The sequence below is a fragment of the Rissa tridactyla genome, chromosome 4, assembly GCF_028500815.1.
Source record: "Rissa tridactyla isolate bRisTri1 chromosome 4, bRisTri1.patW.cur.20221130, whole genome shotgun sequence".
In the NCBI taxonomy this organism is placed as follows: Eukaryota; Metazoa; Chordata; class Aves; order Charadriiformes; family Laridae; genus Rissa; species Rissa tridactyla.
The window spans coordinates 46,671,179-46,693,644 of NC_071469.1; the positions used below are offsets into that span (position 1 = coordinate 46,671,179).

The 22,466-nt window shown below is 43.4% G+C and overlaps 1 protein-coding gene across 5 annotated transcripts in view; it reads right to left on the reverse strand.

The window, feature by feature from the left end:
- Positions 1-22,466, reverse strand: part of AMBRA1 (autophagy and beclin 1 regulator 1) — a 137,763-nt gene that overhangs the window by 110,631 nt on the left and 4,666 nt on the right. For 2 of the 5 annotated variants that reach the window (XM_054197793.1, XM_054197795.1), the window contains exons 2-7: positions 15,182-15,437; positions 14,872-14,930; positions 13,944-14,127; positions 13,113-13,285; positions 12,284-12,350; positions 10,250-11,709 (exon numbers count right to left, since the gene is read on the reverse strand). In XM_054197793.1, the coding sequence (XP_054053768.1) occupies positions 10,250-11,709; positions 12,284-12,350; positions 13,113-13,285; positions 13,944-14,127; positions 14,872-14,930; positions 15,182-15,316 (2,078 nt within the window). In that variant the 5' untranslated portion in view covers positions 15,317-15,437. Of the gene's footprint in view, positions 1-10,249; positions 11,710-12,283; positions 12,351-13,112; positions 13,286-13,943; positions 14,128-14,871; positions 14,931-15,181; positions 15,438-16,581; positions 17,126-22,466 lie in introns of those variants that run through there. The other 3 variants (XM_054197797.1, XM_054197792.1, XM_054197796.1) reach the window with 3 other exon arrangements.

Genomic DNA, 22,466 nt, shown 5'->3' on the forward strand with positions numbered 1-22,466 from the left:
AAGAACCATGAAAGATCACGCACGTTCATTTTGCAGGGGCAAAACTTGAGGGACGAGGAAAGAAGAAGAAATTTAAATCAGCTCAAGCTACTGCATGTGCTATTTTGCTCTACAGTGGCAGTTTTACACCGGCGCTCAGAATGGCACCTCAGCCAAGGTGAAGGCAGACACCGCATTCCTCCACCTAGACCCTTAACAACATGCAATTATATTAGAAATATATTGCTAGAGGGAATCAGTTCCTAGTCATCGTGGTTATGATAACAGGCTTGAAAGCACAGCCAGAACATCGCCAGCACACTGAACTCCCTCAGCCTGAAGACAGCTTTACTCTTCTGAGGGCTTTTCTACCTACCTTCATATGTATAATGTCTGTTTCAAATTCTCCTTGTTCTGGGAGTTCCCAACACCACAGATTGTGTGGACAGCAGAAATCTCTGCATACCCACGCACGCAGATCTGCGTCAGCTTCTGGGATAATTACATAGGGCTCCTGCTTCTCCATAGGGAACTGAAGAGGAGGTGTCTTTCCTGAGGGGGCAGAAGCCGTACCGTTATCTCCATAGGCTTCTAAGGCTATGAAAACAGAGGTCCCATCACACACATCAATCACTTTCTTTAAAATGCTCTTGTTCAGGCTGGAACAATGAAGAGAGTCAGGTCAACAGATGACCAGCAGGGCAGTTCAACCACTTACTCCAGCCTTCCCACTTCAGGAAGACAGGGGAAGGATTTCATACTAATGCATTTTAAGCAGAAAAATGAGTCAGTTTCCTGGCAGATAATGAACCCTGTCTATTCACAGCCTTCAGTTCCAGCAGGTGCTTTCTCAAGAAGAGCAAGGGAGGGGATCAGTTACATCATCACACAAACAGCCATTTGGTGCAATCAGTTAAATATGTATGTGGAAAATGTTTAAAATGCATGCTAGCTATTCAACAGACCAGAACTGCTCAACTGGAGAAATCTAGAGCCATCACTATTTTGGTTACAGTTATATTACTAAGTCAGATCACAGGTCCCTCTGTCTCCTCTTGCTCCAGGCCCAGAGAGTAGATGCACGCTGCTCTACTGTGAGTTCTCCAGGCCAGATTCTCTAATAAGGGGCGAATAATTGGATGAGGGCACTTTGTCCCCAGGCACACTGTACCGTGTGCGTTTATAGAGAGTGTGAAGACTGAGCGCATGCGTGCAATATATGTAAGTGACTGCACATCAAACGATTAAGGGCTTGTATCAGCATAAAAAAGTGGCATACTATATTTCCAACATCTCCAGCTCCTCCACACACACAAGAAAGCTAAACAGAGCTTTTAGTTGAGCAAGCAGGCCTGAAACAAAAGGTCTGAGGGCCTGTCCATAACTTGGTTTCTTGGCAAAAGGAAAATAAAACAAAACTTAGAGATTGTTTTAACATTACTTATCTGAAGCCAGACAACAAGCTCTAGGAATCAGAGCTAGATAGTTTAAGCACGTCAAAGACCACCATTAATCATAAATTGAGCGTCGTCCCCTAGACAGAATACTACAAGTACACGAACTCAATGCAAGCAAGCAAAAACTGGGAAGAGGAGCAACTGTTGCAGGTCAAATGAGGTTGTCTGGACATGCTGCCCACCCTGCAGCAGTTGGATCAGGAGGCTGTGGAGAAGACATGTGCAGACAGCACAGGAGACAGACAACCTAACAAAGGTTTTGAAGAAAGAGAAGCTATTCACACTTCTTCCCTGCCTGTAGGAAAGCTGAGAACTCATATGTTTTATGGTATCCTCAAACAGATATCTGTTTGAAGTCATCTGTCTTTAAACTTCTAAGCAATCTGTGTTTATCTAATACCTTTGTTGTATGGTCATTTCATACAGATTTTTCTCAAAAGAAGTTAAAAAAAACCCCAAACAAACACAACCACATAACCCACCCCAAAAACCAAAACAACCCACCCAACTCTAGATCTCATTACTCCTCAGCAGAAGCAAAAAAGCAAGCCAGTTTGGAAGCATGTATCTCTCTCATCCTCATTAAGAAACATCACTGGAATCCAATTTCAACAAGTTCCCTTGCTGCCATGCCAGAGCAGGTGAAGACAAAGTGAAGTCCCAGAATAATCCCATAGACAGACACCTGTAGGGAAACAGGTCTCCGTTTCCTGGAGATTGCAGAGAAATGAAGCTCACCTACTTCTTTTACAGGTGAGATCCTCATTGCTAGTCCCAGACTACCAAAATAAGAGGTGGGAGAAGGGGAGTGGTTTGACTAGGGAAACATCATGAAGGTATTTGAGAAAGCAAAGTTATTTCTATACTGGCTTAATTTACAAGCCAAGATGCTGCAAGAGTAACATGGGGAAAAGAAATTCTTTCCGCGTGCTACAGTTATTGCTGTATATTTAAATCCAGGCCAAGAAAAAGAAAAGAAGGCTTAAGCCCTTCTGCAAGTTTGGTGAAGACTGCACATGCTCAGCTTTCCGAAGTACTCGGGGAAGCTCAGCAGCAGGGACTGACCTCTATTAGTCACCACAAGAGAGAAAGCACAAGGCATCATTTTCCCGCCCCCCCCCAACTCTCAGTAATGATGTAAAAGGGCTCTAGCAACCTTACATTATTCTTAAATCAGGAAACCAGCAAAGGCGGGGGGGTGAACCTTTACGCAAGAAAACAGGCGCCTCTTTCACTTGCTCTTCTACATAACAACCACCAGCACATTCAAGAGCTCAAACCTCTACCACAGTCAGTAAAACAAAGACTTTCCTACCCACAGGGAGGAGACAGCAGGCTCAGTCTGGAAAAAAAAAAAAAACCAAAAAGCTGGAAGGGTGGAACAATAACCTCAGAGCTCACGTAGACATCAACTGACCATTTAAATATCATGGCAGCCTGTTTTACAGTTCTGTCTGTGGTTACATTCTCATGATAAAACTAATTTGTATTTTCCATTTTTTAAGAAAGGCCAAACAAACAATACTTGCCAAGTTTGTCCACAACCTGCACATCTCACCCATCACCACAGCTAATTATCATGACTAAATGTTTGTGTCACCTTCAGATTATCACTTCACTTCATGTTTATCACCGACAAATTAGGTCTTCATTCATTCCTCTGTGTCCAGGCTAACATTTCCAGAAATCATTTCCCCAACCACAGTTTTGGCCTTCTCCCCTCAAGCTCCTCTTCCCAAACACACACCTAAACCTCTTGTCTCTGCTTGGAAACCCCTTCATAACTTCTATTTACCCCACTGCTCCTCACTAACTATTGAGATATTACTTACTTTGATCACCATCATTTTCAAGAATTGTAATAAGCATCTTCGTAATTATTTCTTAACAAACCTGAAAACAGCACAGCATAAACTTTTCCAAAACTATCACATTACACATGGAGGCTAAGAGGTTGCCAGAAAATCCTTCTTTCCACAGCACAGGTAAGGTCTACACACCGTAAGTCAAATAAAATGCTGAGCCCAAACTACAAAGGCAAGGACACCAGGCTAGCAAGGTTTACACAAGTAATGGGCCTGAATGTGAGGGGTGGGGAGAAATTAATATTGGGTAGATCCATTTAGATTTGGGACAGGCCACTTTCTTACTGATGTGCGGTCTGAGGAGCCAGCACCATAGTGCTGCCTCTCTTCTCCACAGCTCAGCGGTGTGTCCCCCTCCTGCTCAAGTCCCCCTGTTTCAGTGAGCTCAACACGTCACTGCCGCAATAGATATTAAATACTTGAATAAGCAAGCCACAACTGCTATAAGCAATTAGGAAAAAAAACAGTAACAACGCGGGTTTAGTGAAATAAGGAACTAAACCAAGATGCAATACACTAGGTATGTGTTCTCTCTCCACAAGAAGATGCATTTTGAAGCTTTAGGTAACGCAATTCCCTCCTGCTTTAGATCCCTCCCCCTACAAAAAAAAAAAAAAAAAAAGTAAAGGGAGTAACACTACCCTCTTCTCTTATTTTGATGGTAAATTTCAGTCACAGACCTGTCTCCTAGTAGGCAACTCTGTACCCGCGGCAGGGAGCAAGGAAATGTTCTGGTTGTTTTGTTTTTAAGGCTTTTTTAAGGTTTTTTAAGGATATGAGTGATAGGCACCCTGTCATTCAGTGCTTTGCACAGCAAGAAAGCTACCAGAAGCCAATATATGCAGAGATCTGAACAGTCTGGTCATTTAAATCAAAAACCAAAGCAGTACATCAGAAGCTCAGGCTCCAGCAGGAACCCAAGAACAGGCTGTAAAAGTGACTATATTCTTTCTCATTTTACATACAGCACTCATCATTGCTCAGGCAGGAATGGGAGTGTTCCTACCCTGTCAACCTACTTCAACCACAGACTGGTCCCTGTTTGACCCACAAGTCAACACCACACCTACTATTTAGAAGCAGAAGAGGCATTCGCTCACAGCCATGAGTAAGCCATGCCTATTTGCATCAGCAAAAAAAAAAACTCCAAACATACTCACGGCCTTCTCATGGAAAAGCCTAAAAGTTTAGGTAATAGTTTAAGGCATACTCGAAAAAGAAAATAAACACAGCCCAGTGGAATAGGTGACCACCCAAACTCCAGCCAACCCCTGCTAAGGATTCCTCCAGAAAATAAGCCCCATATTATGGAAGTCTTCTGAGGAAGGATGAGCAACCGTTTAAATGCAAACAAAACCTTTGAGAAGGCAGATTGCAAAGAAAAGTCTGCTCCAGGCTTGGTAGGCAATGAGCAGGAAGTCCAGACAAATTCTGCAAAGTTGGTCTTTCACAGCTCTAACTCAGGGGCATTTGCATATCAGAAAGACAAAATATCTCCTTCACCTCGAGATCCACATCTGTCCCTTTCAAACCTTTGCAAAGCCAGGAGGATAAGCTGCTCCCTTGTTTGCATTCTGTATCAGAGCCATTTCCCCTCAGGATCCCCATTCATGTCTTTCCTCAAACACTGAAGAACTTGCAAATGTATTGTAACTGAGGAGATAGCTGCAATTTAGGGCTGGGGGCAGGTGGTGGTCCTCAAGCTACCTTGCTTTCTTTATACAAGAACTCAGAAACTTTCTGGTTCTGCAAGGAGACAAGGAAAGCAAGGAGCAGAAGCAACATTACCCCCTTGTGGCGGTAAAGCAACATGGAAATGAAATAACTTCTGAGAAATTCAAAAGGGAACTTTTCATACCCGTTGTACATATGGAGAGCTACATACTACCAGAAAGGCCATCAAGACCGAATAAAGACATGAGCTGGTGTCACTGTCCTGCCCAAGCAGGTGAGAACGGTACCACCACTTCCGCCTTGCTGCACCTGGTGTTAGTTCAGGCCTTTGCACGCCTAACAAGAGCAAGGCACAGAGCTCTCCTTCTGGCGAACAGATGAAAACACAGGTAGAGCATTTACACCTTTCTAAGGAAAAGACAACACAACCAAACTCACTCATAACGTATAGCACCGATGACTTGATCATATTTATAATTCTGTGGCTTTCTCATCTCACCTAGACAGAAATCCTAGATTGCTAAGTGCCACGCAATCTTAGCTCAGGAAAGAAGACCGGGTTCACATCGCATAGCAAGAATGCAGGCAGTAGGGACCTCAGTCCTCAGACAAGAGCTGGCAAAACGAAAGACAGAAATTTCACCCTGGCCCCTGTTACATGGTTCCAGGGAAGCTAGTCTGCATGTGTCACTTGTGCACACCACATACAACAGACTGAAACACATCAAAAAGCGATGCCTTTGGTCAGCTGTGCAACTTCAGCAAGTTTCCACAGTACTGTGAACTCTGAACTTTTAAAGAAAATAAAGGAGTTTATACAAGTGTTCCCAGACAATACAAACTCCCCCACCTCACATACACTTCTTCCTACCTGTGTGCATGACAAAACCATCACCCGGGACACTTCAAAAGACTTCCCAGGTGTTCAGATAGCTTCAATAGTCTATCTTGTCTGCCAAACTAAATAGGTGAGGCAAAGCAAAAACATTACACATTCAAAAGACACAGGCACATAAATCACTCATACCACAGCCTACACAATTTGACCTCTGGAATGAGTGCAATGGAGTGGTTAGAGAAGTTTAACATAATTGCCAGACAAAGCTTCTTAATGGATGAATAGGATAACAAGTGTTTCCTCATGAAATACAGGTTTCATGCAAACCTGCCTGTCAATGGGACAGGGCTCATCTTTCACTTGCAGTAATTCATTCAAATCACTAATCAAAACAGGTAAACAATATCAGAATTACCCCTTAGTGTATTACAAGCAGCTAACTTTTGAATGCTTAGAGGATGAGTTTCCATTTGTGTTATTTTTCTTTTCTCCCTTTCTAGGGATTGATTCACAGGATAAGGTTGGAAATATGTCAACAAGGACACAGATGGCGATACTTGCACCTTGCATCCATTCTAGAAAGACTGTGGCCTGGGGAGTGCCATGCCAGAACCTAGAAACAACACTAGATTTAAAAGCAGAAGATTTTCTTTCTTGTGAATTAACACACTTGTGTCATATTAAAATAGCCAAAGAGGTGGCATTTGAATACCTGGATCAGTTGCACTAGACAGCATTGCACTGTACCTGTCATTAACTGATGAGCTGAAATATATTTCAGTGGAGACCACTTCTAGGATATCATTTTTTTAAGAAGGTGGCACTATCTCCTTTCAAACAAGCAGCTGACTAGAAGAATCCTCTTTCATTCCCTGTTCAGCTTTTCATTATCAACCTGAATTGGCCCACACAGCAACTATGGCTTAAAGTACTTATAGGATCTTTTCCCTCACTAAGATTACAGTATTAACACAACGATTCCTCAACCCATTTTTTAATTAACAGGAATTATAGAAAAATTAAACTAGCTATCACCTGTTGCTCAATTATCTTTCCTTTATCCAGATCTTGCCAATAGCACCAATTTTATGCAGCACATTTCACATGACAACTTCAGGGATTTCTGAGGCTCTTTTCACTTTGATGTTAGAGGCAAAGATAGATCCACAGGGTTAAAAAACCCTACATTTGAATTAATGAGATCAGCCTGGAGAACCTCAAAAAAGCTGAAGCTCTGTCTCACCAACTTCTGCTTACGGTAGACCATAAACCTTCCCCAATTTCATACATCACTGACACGGCTTTAAGTACACAGAGCTCAGCGCCTGTGCTGCTTTCAGGCCAAGCTGAATGTGACAGGACTGCTGTACTGCCGAGGCTCCCAGTGACATGTTCCTCCTAATTGAGGTGCCAGAGCTGTTAGTCAGGAATAGCTTCATTACATGCTTATTAATGCCTTCGTGATTAGCCCAAGATAATTAGCCCAGAACCATCAGAAAGAGCAGAATTCTCTCCCTACCCAGCTGACACAGCTGCATCAACAGAATTCAAAGAACAGACTTCATTAAACTACCTATTAACTTAACTGACCCTCTATGTCAATGTCTTCCCAGTGAGCAACTTCTCAGCCAGGCAAGACAGGTCAAGGAATGGATCCTGCCCACGGACAGGGAATGAAAATATATACACACAGTTTCCAGATGCAATTTTTATCTTAAGCTTTTTGGCTGGCCTTTGAATACAGAGCTCAATTGCCCAATGACGACATCTAATGGAGAGACAAAGAAGAACAGAATACAGAAAAGGTTACAGGCAAGTACGTGGATGTCCCCTGATGCTAAGAACTAACCTGAGGTCCACAGGCACAAAATTACATTGATTGAGAGTGTGTACGTAGTTATCACCTGTACCCTAAGGCTTGAAGGCTTACCTTCCCTCCTCTATTTCCCCAGCACTTTCAGCATTACATAGCTTACATCTCATGACAGTTATCCACCATCTTTGCATTCTGCAGCTACAAAGGTTAATAGACATTTTGGACTCTGCTGTGCAGGAGGGGTTCCAGCACTTCCCATTGTGAGAGCACACCCTAAGCCAGGATACAAGAAGGCTGGATGTGAGGATGTTCATTCTATGCAAAAATTAGGTAAGTGGGCGCTTGCTGACTTGTTATTGCTCTATAAGGAAAAATATAACAGCTAATTTGAGAAGGATAGAAAATTACACCTGCAGAATATAGCTATCCCACATGCAGGCTTCCTTTTAAGGGGAAAGATTTCATAAAGCTCCCCACAAGTCCACCCAATGGGTTCAACAGGAAAGCAAATTAAGTTTTACTTCAAGGAAATTGCCATGAGCACTTAATACCAGAATGCTCACTGCTTCCAGCTTCCTTACCTCAAATACTCTACAGTTACCTTAACTTCAGCTAGAAGGGAAGCAGGAGCCCCTGCCATGCCTGTTCTTGAGAAAGGCCCGATATCAGCAGCAGGAGATTGGGAAAACTAAAAAGAGTCCCTGCAATCTTCTCTGCAACCTCTGCCAGAAGGGTTTCACTAACGGTTTCATCTTACAGAAATTCCTCTGGAATTAAGTTTACGCATTGAACTACACACAAATTAATGTCTCAGCAAAAAGCACCTGTTTGCACAGACTACCAGGGAGGCAGCTAACCCCGCACAGATGCTACAGCCACCGAGTAGGCGGCAGCAACCACCACGGGTGACAGGCCAAGTGACCCAGAGATTCAGTCACACACTCCAGCTGTTAGGCAGCAACCCGTCCAGCTCCCGCACACCAGGGTGGACTGAGTTAATGCCTCAGGGCATTTTAAAATTATACAAATCCCACAGATCATATCTACAGATCCCACCACACCTCAGTGTCCAAATACGTGCCAACTGCCTGATCAATAAAAAGGTTATTTGCCTCCGTTATTTCTGACACTATGGTGACTCGGCCCAGAGAACAAGTTACACAGTGGAGATGATATGAGCACGTACAGCTATTTCAAGAGGAAGACAATGCAAGACTTACTCTAATGCCATTTTAAAGCTAAATTTGTCAGCTCCTTCTCACCTCTCTGCCCTTTAATAGGGGACTAGAGGATATCTGATTTAAATTAGCTGCAGGTAAGTCCAGGCCCAAGAAAGAAGTAGTTACCATGTAATCAGCTTGAGACTCTTATTATGGCAGGCTATAAAAAAAAAAACAAACTGGGGCAAGGATTTAGAAGCAGATGAACAATTTCATGACCACCACCACTTATTTGCTATGCAACTACAGCAACAAGGCAGGCAGACACTGTTCCAGCCTGAGTATAATCAGCTTATCTGCAAGGAGGAGGAAAGAATTCCCTTTCCTCCGGCACTCCTGTGTACAAGGCCTCCTCAGTCAGTTACATCTGCATCCAACCTGGAAACTTTGCTTTCCCAAAGCACGAAGCATCCACTTCTGAGAAACAGCAGGGGTGGACCTTTCCTCTGACAAGCGCACAAACCACTTGACAGAGAGGATGGCAAACTGAAACCCAGCAGTGAAACCCTGTGCAAAGTACCAGTGTAGCTGAACCGTCCATACAAGCCAGTGGAGACACTTTCACACAAAGCACAGGTCCTTCCTGGTGCAAGTTCAATTTGGCTCATTCCGTTTCCCGCAACATTTGAAGTATAAAAAAAAAAATACCCTTCCAAAAATGAATCACCTTCTTAAAGAATACAGCAGAGCCTAAAATTTTCAGTAATCAGCATGCCCCCAACCAGCTCACCCTAGATTCAGGTCAATGGGAGCCACTTTCAAAACTTACCTCTTTATCAAAGGCAAGCAAACTGCATAGGTTTGACCGAACACTCACAACTAAGGTACATGCTCCAACCACTGATACAGAGCTTTGACTTTTTTTGCCCTATACGGCAACAGCAAGGAAATGACTCTTAACCCTTCCAACACAACAACTATGACCTCAACAAGATACAACACTCAAGAAAGCAATTCTCACTACTCATGCCAAATTTTCCATGCCTACACTGGAGAGATCCCCCATGTGCAGCACGTGCTTGGTATGGGACACAGAGGACAGCGTAGCAAATCCTGCATTACCACCCTTCCGCACTGTCTGGGAAACACCAGGAGCACAGCTCGCCCCAGAGATCTGCTGCCAGAGCCTGTCCTGTTGGCTGTCTGTACTACCATCCTCCCTTCGCATTGAGAGGTCTGGTGTTTGTTCTTACAACCTTCGGACACCCTCAGAACCTACTTGTAGCATGACAACGGCAGCTATAGAAGACATCAATGCAACATCTCTATTTTCATCTACATAAATAGCACACGACCACATGAGAAAAGGTTTTTAACTCTGAAAATACTGAAAAACTCAAAACTAGATGGGAAAGGTTTAAGAAAAAAAATAGAGGAGGAAGGCCAAGCATATATCTTACCTCCTGAGTGAATCCTCCTCTGAGCTTTCCTCAGGCATTTCCTGGTTTAAGGCCTCCTGTGATACATTCCCAGGTCTGCTTGAAGCCGACTGGCTGTAAACTCTTTCCCAGTGCCCCGTCTCCTGGTTAAAGACCACTCCCACGGTCCTCTCCTCCTGCGGGGTGGAAGAGCTGCCCAGCTGCAGCCTGCTAGAGGCAGGAGCTCTGCCCTCGGTTCTCTCTGCAGGCTGCACCTGGCTGGTATTTGGAGGCACACCCTCAAACGTGCTTTGGACCTGCCCTGGTGTGTAGCTAGGCGTGCTTCTTTCCCAGCGCAGCGTGTCATTGTTAAAGGTCAGCAGGTTATGACAAGCGCGACAGCGGTTCAGGTGACCCCGGGACAAATTGGAATTGTTTTCACTGCTGTGTGGAGTCTGCTGATGGGAGGGACCCGGCCGATCAGGCTCAATGTTGTTGTTGAGCATTTCTTGAGCCTGTTGCGACTGGCTGGGCTCCCCACCAATCCCCTGATCTAACTCCTGAAGCCGGTCATATTCCAGGAAGAATCGCCTCAAATCACACTGGAGCTCATTACGGATGCTGGCCGGATTGCTCGGGCCAGCGCTACTACCACTGTCCGCCTCAGCCCCTGGGGCCAGAAAGCCCCTCCCTTCTGTCGCAGAGGTATAGACTGATGCCTGGGAACCTCCCTCCTGCTGCCTCAGCACCGACAGCAAGCTCACGGAGGAGGCACTGGTCCTAGGGGGAGGCATGGCTTCCAGCTCTGACCGAGAGCTCATGTTCAGCACTGTCCTGGACCAGTCAGACCCACCTAAGCCCGAAGCCATCTCTCTCGCAGACTGTTGGTACCGGGACTGGTGGCCTGCCAAGGGCCCGCTGAGGGACCGCCGTGTGGGGCCCAGGCTAAGGTTGCGCAGGGTGTTGCCAGCAGTGCTGCTCTGAACTGTGCTGAAAGCAGAGGGCCTGTTAAGTATCCCCTGCTCCTCCTGCACTACAGATGCCTGCTCTGGGGGTTGGTAAGGCTCTGTCTGCACAGAGGAGAAGGAAGTGCCAGTGGCCCCAGAAGACGTGGAGGGTGCGTTTTCCTGGTGTGGGAAGAGAGAAGAAGGAAGTCTTGCACTAGAGCATCGGCTGCAAAGGCACAACATCCCCAGGTGCTGGCAGCACTCTGCTGTGGGATAGCTGACACGCTCCCGGAGCCTGTTATAGACAGATGCCCTTGTGTTCTCACTGGCTGGAGGCGGAGGTGGTGGTGGTGGCGGTGGTGGAGGGGATGGGGTAGCAGAGTCTTGAACACTGTTTTGCTCTCCCACCTGTATGCCAGAGGAGCGGGAGGACAACATATGCAGGAAGTTGTGGAGGAGGGGTGTGCGCCTCACAGGCTGAGAAGGAAGGATAGCACGCTGACGATAGTGCGGCATCTCTGTGCTGTCCACGGAGATTTCCACTTCCTCATCGCTCTGCAGAAGGAAGGAATCAAAGTTCAGTCACCTTACAGCAAAATCCTATACCTCCAAATAAAGAGCAGAAAGCCAGCTACCATCCCAGACAGATGAAAGGATGCAATAAGTCCCGTCCTAAAGGCAGTGACTTGCAGGAAGCCAGCTGACTCTTTATTTCATTTTATGGATCCAGACAACCTCTTCCTACAGCCCAGTGAGCTTTGACAATACACTGTTCACACCAACAGAAGCATCAGCATCTGAGGGTCAGCAGCCATGGGGAGCATTGTTAATACCTAGCGTAGCTTCAAATCCAGCAGAAAATCACAACAGAACTGAAAGAGTAAGGCCATCGGGACATCTGTCCCAGCTCTAATGAGACAGTAAGGGCAAACCAAACACACTTGGAAGAGCTCTTTAATAGCCCTGCACATAACACAAGAACATTCATGTGACCAATTAAGGTGAGACAGAACTCGGCTTAGAAGGACTTTTCAGAAAAGCACAAGGCTGCTTAGGTACAGACTTGGGTTAAGGTATGTAGAGCATCTTTTAATTAGTCAGTCAATACAGATACTGTCATTCCCCTTACCTGCTGATTAGAAGGGTTAACAATTGCTGTGAGCAAGTAATGTCCCAAGGGATCAAACCGTACCAGTCTAAAATAAAAGCAAGAGCCAGAGTATCAATCATCAGTTCACATTCCACATTGACACAGGAAGCTCGACACAGCAGGGAAGAAAATCCCACATGAAACATTTGCAATGAGAACATTACTACATTACCACCATCTTCTTCTGAAGGACATCAAAAAGTTTACATATTAAGAAGAAGAAAACATACGTATCTAGCTGAAGACTGCAGCTATTTTGTAGTCCACAGGAATACTATACAGAAGTTAAAAGCTGGAAGCAAGGACTGCTGTATCAAATTGAAATAGCCAGGAAATCTTAGAGAATATGTGTATAAATATTACACATTGGAATTTGGTACAATGGGAGAGATTAACTTTCCTTGAGTGTTACATCATTGTCTTATTCTAAATTGCTCAAAAGAAGGCACCAAGTTTCCAGCAACGCAGTTTCCTGCACCAGAGTAATAGCTCAGCACTCTCTTCCAGCAACTTCTGGGTTCTCTCATCCTTAAGGCTAACAAATTTAATTACTAAGCTTACAAATGAACACAGAGTAGATCCTGGGCGTTTATTGGGCACACATCAGATTACAAACACGAGCCAGCAAGCTAATGTATTATTTCCAATTGCTTTTTTTCCTGTGCACAGAACTGGTTTTCTACCATCTGGGTCAAGGAGCTGCAAGTGATGCTTCTCTCCTCAGCATCCCAGAGCAACCCCCCACCTTCCCCAAATCTGACCATTTTTCACATACAAGTGTTATATTCTACCAGAGGCAAGAACTCACCTGACCCGCTCCATTTCACTGGCTGTTTTCACCACTGCAAAAGGCTCCCGACGACTCCAGTCCCAGAAATGTATCTCATTGGCAGTTGCAATCAGCAAGAGCTGAGCCGTAGGATGAAAAGCAAGTGACGCAATGGCATTGTTGCTATCTGTGAACCAGCTCTCACTTCCACCCTGAGTGAGGAGTCAAGAATCACAAGCAGTTTATCACATAGTTTGATATCATTAGGTTTCCATGTATGTGCCATCTCTCCAAGACTCTGCCTACAGCACAGAAGTGACGTGCTTTCTTGGCAACGACAGCTGCTTTCATACAAGGTCATGTGTTAGTCTAGAACATAACACTCCCTGCAACAATGACCATAGATGTATTTTCATTAAGTGTGTCTCAGGCAGCCCGTAAAAACATTGCATCAGGTAAGTATACGTGCTTTGTCTCTGTGCCAATCACCAGACTATAGGCAGAACTGGCAGAGCAGCATCTTCTCTAATGAAGAGTTCAGATATGCTCAGTGAAGTGAAAAATGGCACATCTTTCACATAAGCTAAATGCGTACCTCGCACAAAGTTCTGCAACATTATCTGTAGCACTCCAATCAAATAAACAGGCAAGGCTAAGGAGCACGACCTACCTGGTGGGATTGAACGAAGAATGTGTCACCTCCTCTCTAGACAGAAGAGGATGACTATGATCTGTTCTATGCTTTTAGAGACAGTTCCCATCAAAGCTTCCAAACAGCTCTCTTACCAGGCAACATTTGGGAAAAACTCAGACAAAAAATGTCACCACCCACCACATCCCAAAGGCATATATTTTTCAGGAAAGACTTACGTGTAAATCCCAAATTCTAACCTCCCCATCGAGGCATCCTGAAGCAATGAGGCCCGGGATGGTGGGGTGGAAGGTAACACACCAGGGAGTGCGGCGATGTCCAACCAAGGAATGAACGCACTTGCCCGTTTTCACCTCTGTGATGTAGATGTTGTGGTTCACGTGTGTGGAAGCCATTAGGGTCCTGGGAATGCAGAAGGTAGGACAAACATTAGCATGGGAAGAGTACAGCAAAACTAGACCATGGTTAGCTTCATCTCAACAGGGTCTGTTCACACGTAACCCAGCAGCTCTCACACACAGAGCCCCAAGCTCAAAGGGAAAGAGGCTACTGCTTCACCAATGGCCACAAAGCTTCCTGTGGCCAGACTTTGGGGTCCATGCAAACATGGCCTCATCCGATCTGCAAGCACAAACTTGACCTTGAAAGTCAGAATGAACATGCAGCTCAGAAGGAACTCCTGAGTGACAGTTAGGGGCAAATAAGTATTCCCAATTCTCCACACCATCTCAACTGCTGTCAAATCAAGTGACACTAAGAGAGATCCCACCTCCATTTCTGTTTCTAATACACACATCATTCTGCTCTGTTCTTTAGTCCTAGATATCCCAGTGGGTGTGCCACATCACTTGGCATGATGTGCTAAAACACCCTGTACTCCCTCAAGTTTCTTATGAAATCCCACGGTGGCCACACAGATCCTTTTTCCTTAGAACTATGCATCACTTGGGTACCTCAGAAATTAAAACACCAACTATGCTTGAAGCTGTGAGATTAGGAAGGTGCACACGTTCCATCCATGCATGTCCGGAACCAGAAGTTTCGCTCAGCTATTCAGGACTGGACAACTCAACAGGCACAAGCCTCCACCACTTTTGTAAGTGTAAGGAGACTGCTGAAACAGGGAACGAACTAGGAGTTAATTACCTGTCTGGACTAAACGCCAGCAAGAAGGTGGAGCGTGGACTGTCTGGTAACTCAACTTTCTGAAAAAGCCAACAAAGCAGGAAGTGTTGCAAGTGTCATATGATCATACTTTAACTGTAGTTAACTGTGTTAACACACAGACAATGAGGGGAACCCGCTGCAGGAACGTATCTAGTATCACATCACTGCAGGAACTGAACAGAGCCAGAGAGCACATCAAAGGTACAATAACAAGGTATTTTATTTCAAATCCCTGCCTCCCGTCCCCCACTCCAAGATCAAGCTATGCACCACTATCCCACAACCTTACCTTGCCCTCCCATTTCATCCATCGAGTTTTATCCTCCACCAACTCCTGCAAGAGCCGCTGAGCACCCAAGGCTTGGGTACCCCGTTCCCTACCCCACAGGATGCGGACAGCATTCTTCTCCGGTACAACCTTCATGGCTCTCAGCAGCCAACGTTACACCAGCTACTGGGAGGAGACACCAGCAGGTTCCAGATGACAACCACCACCAAGCTACAAATAGGCTATCCACATTTCAATTCTTTATCTTCATGGAAACCTAGAAAAAGAAAAGAATGATAAAGAAAGCAGCTTTTACCTTGATCACCTGGATGAAGTAAGAGCTTTAAATCCCAAAAGACTAGATTTAACAGAAAAATCTATCCTCTCACCCAGCTTTTGCTACCTTCTTCCATTATTGAGGCCCAATTTTGGCATTTCTGCAGCCAAAGATTACTTTGAAAGGCTTTTGAAAGCATCCAGCCCTTCCCTTGTACACATGCCCTAGGCATACCACACCTAAAGAGAATAAAAAATTGGCCTTGAAACTCCTTCCCTTCCTTCTGTCTCCTGCTGTATATAATAAAGAAAAAAAGATTTATGAAGAGACAGTCTTTACATCCTGAAACTGTAAAGATATATCTGGGAAGGCTGACTAATAGCTAGAGGAATACCGTTAAAAAAATTGACAATATGACTAAGGAGTCCCCAGGGAACTATTCAAATTTCAGTAATACTGATCATCATCATTGCAAAGGTCAGACGATTGATAGCCCTCAAGTCCAAATTACTTCCAACTCCATCGCAATAGCTTACAATGTATGAAAACAATCATGTATCAGACCAAAACCTTACGCTGCAGCGGCACCTTGGCCAACTCCATCAAGATGATTCATTTCGCCTGTCCGCACATCATCTTTCCATCTACTTTGCTCTTAGAACAACAGCTCAACAAAGTAACGCACAGTAGCAAAGATTAATGCTTTTAGTACACTTTGAGCTGCTAAGGAAAGCGTTAATAACCGTTTTCTAGAAAAAAAGTCAGTCCTTTGAAAGAACCAAATATAGCTACCCTAATAGCAATCAAGTTACACAGCTTTTGAATGGTCTCATACATCGGAGTTTGCCATCAAAAGCTCTCCAGAAACAAGAAGTTTCTTAGAATACATAAGAAAAGAAACACTGCTGCAATGCTGTTACCTTTTGATCCCAGCAGAGTGCGCATACTACTCTGTAATTTCTTTAGAACATAAAGATCTAAAGATAAATCCTCCTCAGTTCATGTTACACTGAACAAAACCATCAATATTCAATAGAGAAGTAGCAACTTAAAAAAACACACACACACAGAAGGAGAAAAGGTTCATGCACACAAGAAGAGATGAATTGTTACATGACAGAACTCAGAACGGTCATTAGCAAACCTTTCTTTCCTCCCACTATCCTTAAAAAAACCTCCTGAGCAGATGATTTAAAGCAGCTGCTGCTTCCAGGGAGGAGCTGTCTGAGGAGATAAGCCAGGAAAATAAGTTGTAATAAAGCAGACCAGTTTTCATTTGTAGAAGTACAATAAAGGGTACTGAAGTGATGAACAAGTAAAAGCATCCATCTTCCTAGAAAATAAATTCACCGCAAAGAAATTCAAGCTAGCTGGAAATTCCCCGATTTCTTAATGTGAACAGCATGGAGATCATCTATTTTAGAGAAGCTAAACTCCGCAGTGTAAAATAAGCCATCTTTCGAGAATCTGTGAAAGTCAACCAGACCTTAGGTAGGAATTATGCTACAAAATAAAGGCCTTACTGGAAAGCAACACAAAAACTAAAGATGCCATGCTGCAAGCAGATTCCTAAAAGCAACTTTACAGATTAAAAAAGCTCAGACGCAAAAATGTTAGAACAACAATAAATGGAGTAGATACAGCCAAAAGCACAGTACAATACAGAAATCAATAAACCAAAACTCTTTTTCTACTAAACACTAATAAATCCTCATCCAGATTCTGCAAATAGCACCAGTCACCCAAGTTTAGAATTGACTGGATTCAGATGGTAGGCAGCATGGAGTGGAATGACAGCTCAGAACGATACAGGCAATAAAATGCCTACTTTATGGGAGGAAAATATAAGTCCAGTTTCATCTAGTAAAATTAAGAAAACAGTAGCTCGGTATTCTATATGGCTGCATTCAAGGAGCAAGGACTACAGCAACCCAAGAACAAACATATAAACTGGACACAAATGGAAGACCAGACGTGCAGGTGGAATAAGCTGGAAGTTTGAAGAGATCTCAAACAATAAGCTTCGGAATTGCCTTTCAATTGCTGTAAAGGACAAACAGCCTAAATAACTTAAGAAATCCTGATAATTTGCAAGGAGGATAACCCAATTACTCATGAGAAAGAACTAGCTGACAGCTTGGGAACATTTCAGTCCTACCGAAAGGACTAATGTTCCATGAAGTACAACAGCAACAAGGAAATCAAGAGGTTTAACAAACATCTTGATGTTTACTTACGCCAAGGGCAAGTTTACATATGGTAAAATAAAGAAACAGATAACACCTACAACCGCAGTTAGTGAACATCTTCGATTCACCTCACTGAAAGACCAAGTCATCTTCACTATATAATATCGAGTACCTACCTTAAGACAACTTATCTAAATCTTTGCAAATGTGTACTAATTTCTTGAACTAATTTGGATACAACAAACACTTCATACATGAGCCTCCTGCGCGTGTTTGAACTTGATATTTTTCCCTCAGGGATTGTCCCTTGTTTTTCAGCTTATTCTGACTCACCTCTTTATCCCATTTGAAAGGAAAACAAAAGAAACTCGGGGCTCAAATGCCTACGCAGTACCTGCTCGACATTTTTAAAAGCTTGGATCTCTTCAGAAGACACTGAATGCATCCTTGAGTGGGGCTGGCACTCCAGCGTTACCCTCCATCCCTTTGAGGGACAAGGTCTATTCATGCCTCGTAAGGAAGGGAAAAGTTTACTCCTTTACCTGGATTAGCCTGAATACAGCAACTGCTCCCCACAAGCTGGTGACACATTCAGCAACTCTTCAGACTGGCAAAGAAAACTAGAGCCTTCAAATGGAGAAAAAGATGCAGGGTAGATACGGGCATTATCTCCACTCACCTTAGAAGGAGGCCTTTATTATTGGATTACATGTTCAGTTTTGTTTTGTGGGGTTTTTTTTGTTTGTTTTTTATGGGACCCAGTTCCTTCTCTGAACTAGTAAAGATACCCACCAACTCCAAACATTTTGCTCAAATATAAGAAGCCAAATAATGACAGCATGTTATTAAATATCATTAGCAGATAAAACCATGGAAGTACCAACTATATTTATAGCTACTCAGTAGCCACCTGACTAATAAAGTTTAAATGAAGTGCAGTGGGTTTGAAAATACTTCTCGGGCCTCAGCATAAAGAAAACTTGCAGCTCACTGGATTAAACCTGTCCAGGCAAGTGGTAAACTGATTCAGCAGCAGCTTCTATTACAAATACCTATGCTATCACGACTGATAAACAGCTGACTACCAAAACAAGGAACCACTCTGGGATTGGTATTTTTCTCTTTTCTTCTTGTTGTTGGGTTGGGGTTTTTTGTTTTTTTTTTTTTTTTTTAAATCAGGATGACCAAAAGTGGAGACCAACTGGAAGATTAGCTGATGCCCTGGATGTGGGCCAGGGCACCAGAGAAATTCTGAAAGTGGAGAGGCAGAAATTTTTCTACAATTGGCAGCTTTGTTTCCTTAACAGTTTTCTCCCTTCAGGGCATTTCAGGACAGCATGCTGGGCTGTTTACAATTTTGGAAAGAGAATTACACAGCCCAACTGTCCTGGTTTGAGGTAAAACAGAACCAATTTTCTGATTTGCAATTTTATTTTTTAACTGGGCCTCTTCTAACTGACTAAAGTCTGAAATTAACAGCATATTGTTCAGACACTGTTCACTCTCAGAGTGATAAGACCTGATTATACCAGGGAGCGGTATGCAGAGAGGCTCTTGCTTATACTTATTGCTATACAACCAAGGTCAGCTAACTTCGCTGCTTGCCCCGTTAGAGGGTCGGAAGAGGAGAAGCGTAGAGGGGTCCCACCTGCAGGGAGGAGCAGACGGGACAGCTGACCCAAAACTGACCAACAGGGTATTCCATCCCACATGCATCACGCTCAGTATAAAAGCTGAGGGATCAAAGGGGCAAGACTGCTCTGGCTCGCTCTTTCTTCAATGGCCGACGTCTGAGGAGGACCCTGTCTGTTCATCTGCCTTTGATCCCGATCCGAGCATTCCTGACTCTAGTTCCGGAATTCAGCTCCTGTCTGTCGCTGACTCCAGTCTGGGACTTTCCCTGTGTCTGCTGGTGACACGATCGTCATCCTGGGAGCTGGATACGGTTTTGTATATATTGTATTTTTTTTCCTTTAATTTTTATTATTCTATTATTATTTACTATTTTCTTATTTATTATTATTTTCATTGAAGTAGTTTAGTTCTTTTTCTAAACTTGTAAATCTCCTTATCTCTTCCTCTACTCTCCGAGGAGAGAGGGAGGGGATGGCCATCTGTCGTTCTGATTGGCCAATCCGGCCAAAACCACGACACCAACTCCAAACCTTCTTTCTTGCTCTGCGCCAACTGTCCTCGAAGAAGCCTCAAGAATTCCCAGCCTCAGAGAGATACAAGCTCTCTTGTAATTGTCATTTTTACAGATGCTGAACCTCTGGAAAACCAAAGTGAAACAGCAAATTGGTAATATTTCATAGTGGTGCAGGACCCCATGAAAACACTGACAGGAGAGGACAGGGAGAGGAATGAAAAGCAGCACACTCAAATCACCATATAGAAAGGATGTCAAGATATTTTACGCATTATGCAGTGGTTTGCTATTCCAGTGAGAAACTTTAGCATTTTACAGAGATGATGGTCCCACCTCTTCACACACACACACACTCCCTGCTTCCCCGCCCCAGTCTTTGGCATTATTAATTTTGTGGAGATCCTAGTACCACCATTCTGGGAGCACAGCTGGCTTTGATACAAAGAAGAATATCAGAGTATCAGAGCACTACCTCATGTCACTCAATTCTCCATTGGAGAAAAAAGTTATTTCATGTGGCCTTCAGCTCTCAGACTACAAACCTATTACCACTCCTAAGGACTCCTTGATTGCGTGCTGAGCCCGACACTAAAAGCCTTTCCTGATGTGTGCATACAGAAACAGTGTAAACAGCTCTACCAGTGTTTAAAAAGAAAAGAAAAAAATTGCAATCAGTAAATGCTATTTATAACTGGAGTTCTATCCAAAAGATACAAATGTCCACATAATTTCAGATGATTTTGCTGCCCAAAGAGGTCTCAAGTGACTGATGAAGAAAGAGGCAACATTAAGTGAACTACAAAACCTGTCACTGGCTTTGCAATCTGGGATCCACAGAGAGAATGCACATACAAGCTTCTGTAGAAAATACCAGAGAAGAGAAAAGCATGTGCTGGTAGTTTCTGTCTCACAGTCCCTTTCTCAAGTTTTAAGACTTCCAGAATGCATTGATTGACTGTAAAATGGATAAGATCTACATAGGTTATGGGCCAGAGCAAGCCGTATACTTGTATTAAAAGAACACGGATGGGGGGGGGGGGCGGGAAACAAACACAACAAAACCGAATCAAAACCAAAATTGTTGTGAACAATGAGGCATGTCACTGACCTGCAAAAACACAAACAAACTTGTCTTCAAGAAAAGAGAATCACATTATTAGTGCTCTGTACTACCCCAGGTTTGGTCATGGCCCTACCTGCCTCGTAAGCCAGTAACTTCTGTTTTCAAAATGTCTGTTCTTAAGCAAAGTGTCCAGCACTAACAATAAAGCATGCCATTTCATTTATTCCAAATTAAACTGCAGTATCTCAGGCATTGAATAGCAGCAAGATACCAAAGAGTTCAATAGTATTTTTTTTAAATGTATTTAATAAATATTAGTAATAACTTAGCATTCCCACTATTGTACATGTGGGTGGGTTCCAGCCCACCAGAAAATCATCAGACAGGCATGAAAACAGCGTGTGCAGTGATACAGCCCAAATGCTTCATCTTCACCGCCAGTGACCCTCACGTATGCTATTCCCTCAAAATATTTTACACAACAAAACAGTTTCCTTCGTATTTTACACAGTTTAATTTTGAGGCAAATTGCTTTATCAAGACCCCTACGTCTTTCAGAAACTCAAAAGAGCAAAGAAGAAAATATTGCGCATACAGAAGTCAGACAGAGATCATCTTGTCAATGACTATAGACTACACAGCCCCTCCTTTTTTCACAGGAGCTTCACTGATAAAGCAATAAAACCTGGTTCTGAGACCCACAGACAGATCTCCAAGAACGAAGCAGATGCCTACAATATCATTTGGAATATATATGAGCAATCACACAGCTACAGGGACTTCCTAGTTCCCTTCCTTGTTTACACTCCAAGTTTGCCCCCCCTCTGCAATGTGGAGATTACGATGCCCACATTTTCCTAAACTGCACGAAACAATACCATGCAAGAAGCCCAGAAATGCTACCCAGGATAGAAGACCTGAATTCTACTACCAGTTTCATTAAAAATATTGATTCAATTCATATCAAGTGTCACACCATTCCCGCTTTTCATGTCACTGCTTGAAAGACTGAGCAAAATAAAAAAGTTTACGCAAAACCACAACAAAAAAGCTGGTTTGTCCTCTTTGCAGTGCATCAACTCAGCTAAACAAACCAGACATGTCAAAGAGTCCTAGTTTGGTAAGTAATCGAACTATGTAGCACTGGAATTTGAACAATGTCATAACAACAACAAAATCAGTGAAAAAGGGTGACATGACTCATATCCAGAATAGTTCCACGGATCAAACCTTAGGACAAGTTTTTGAGGAATGGGACTATGTTCAGTATTAAGCAACAGGGCCACATGAATTTCTGACAATGTACCTGATCAGCTACATATTTAAGTTTTCCTCTTAACAATATGATTTGTCTTCCCTTAACTCCATTTGTGGTACTTCCACGTGAGCTTTATGATCATTCTCGGAGGTTCTAGCTCTTCCTGGTTTAAAAACAAATAAAACAGCAGAAAAGATTTTGCATAGAGACAACTTCAAGTTATTCTGCAGCAATATCTAAACAAACAGAAAAAAGGAAATGAAGTTAAATTGGAAATAAAGTTACGTTGCACTGGAATCTTTAAAGAAGGCTAACCTACAAACATAAATCCACAGAGGTATAACAAACAATTACCTTAAGCATGATTAAT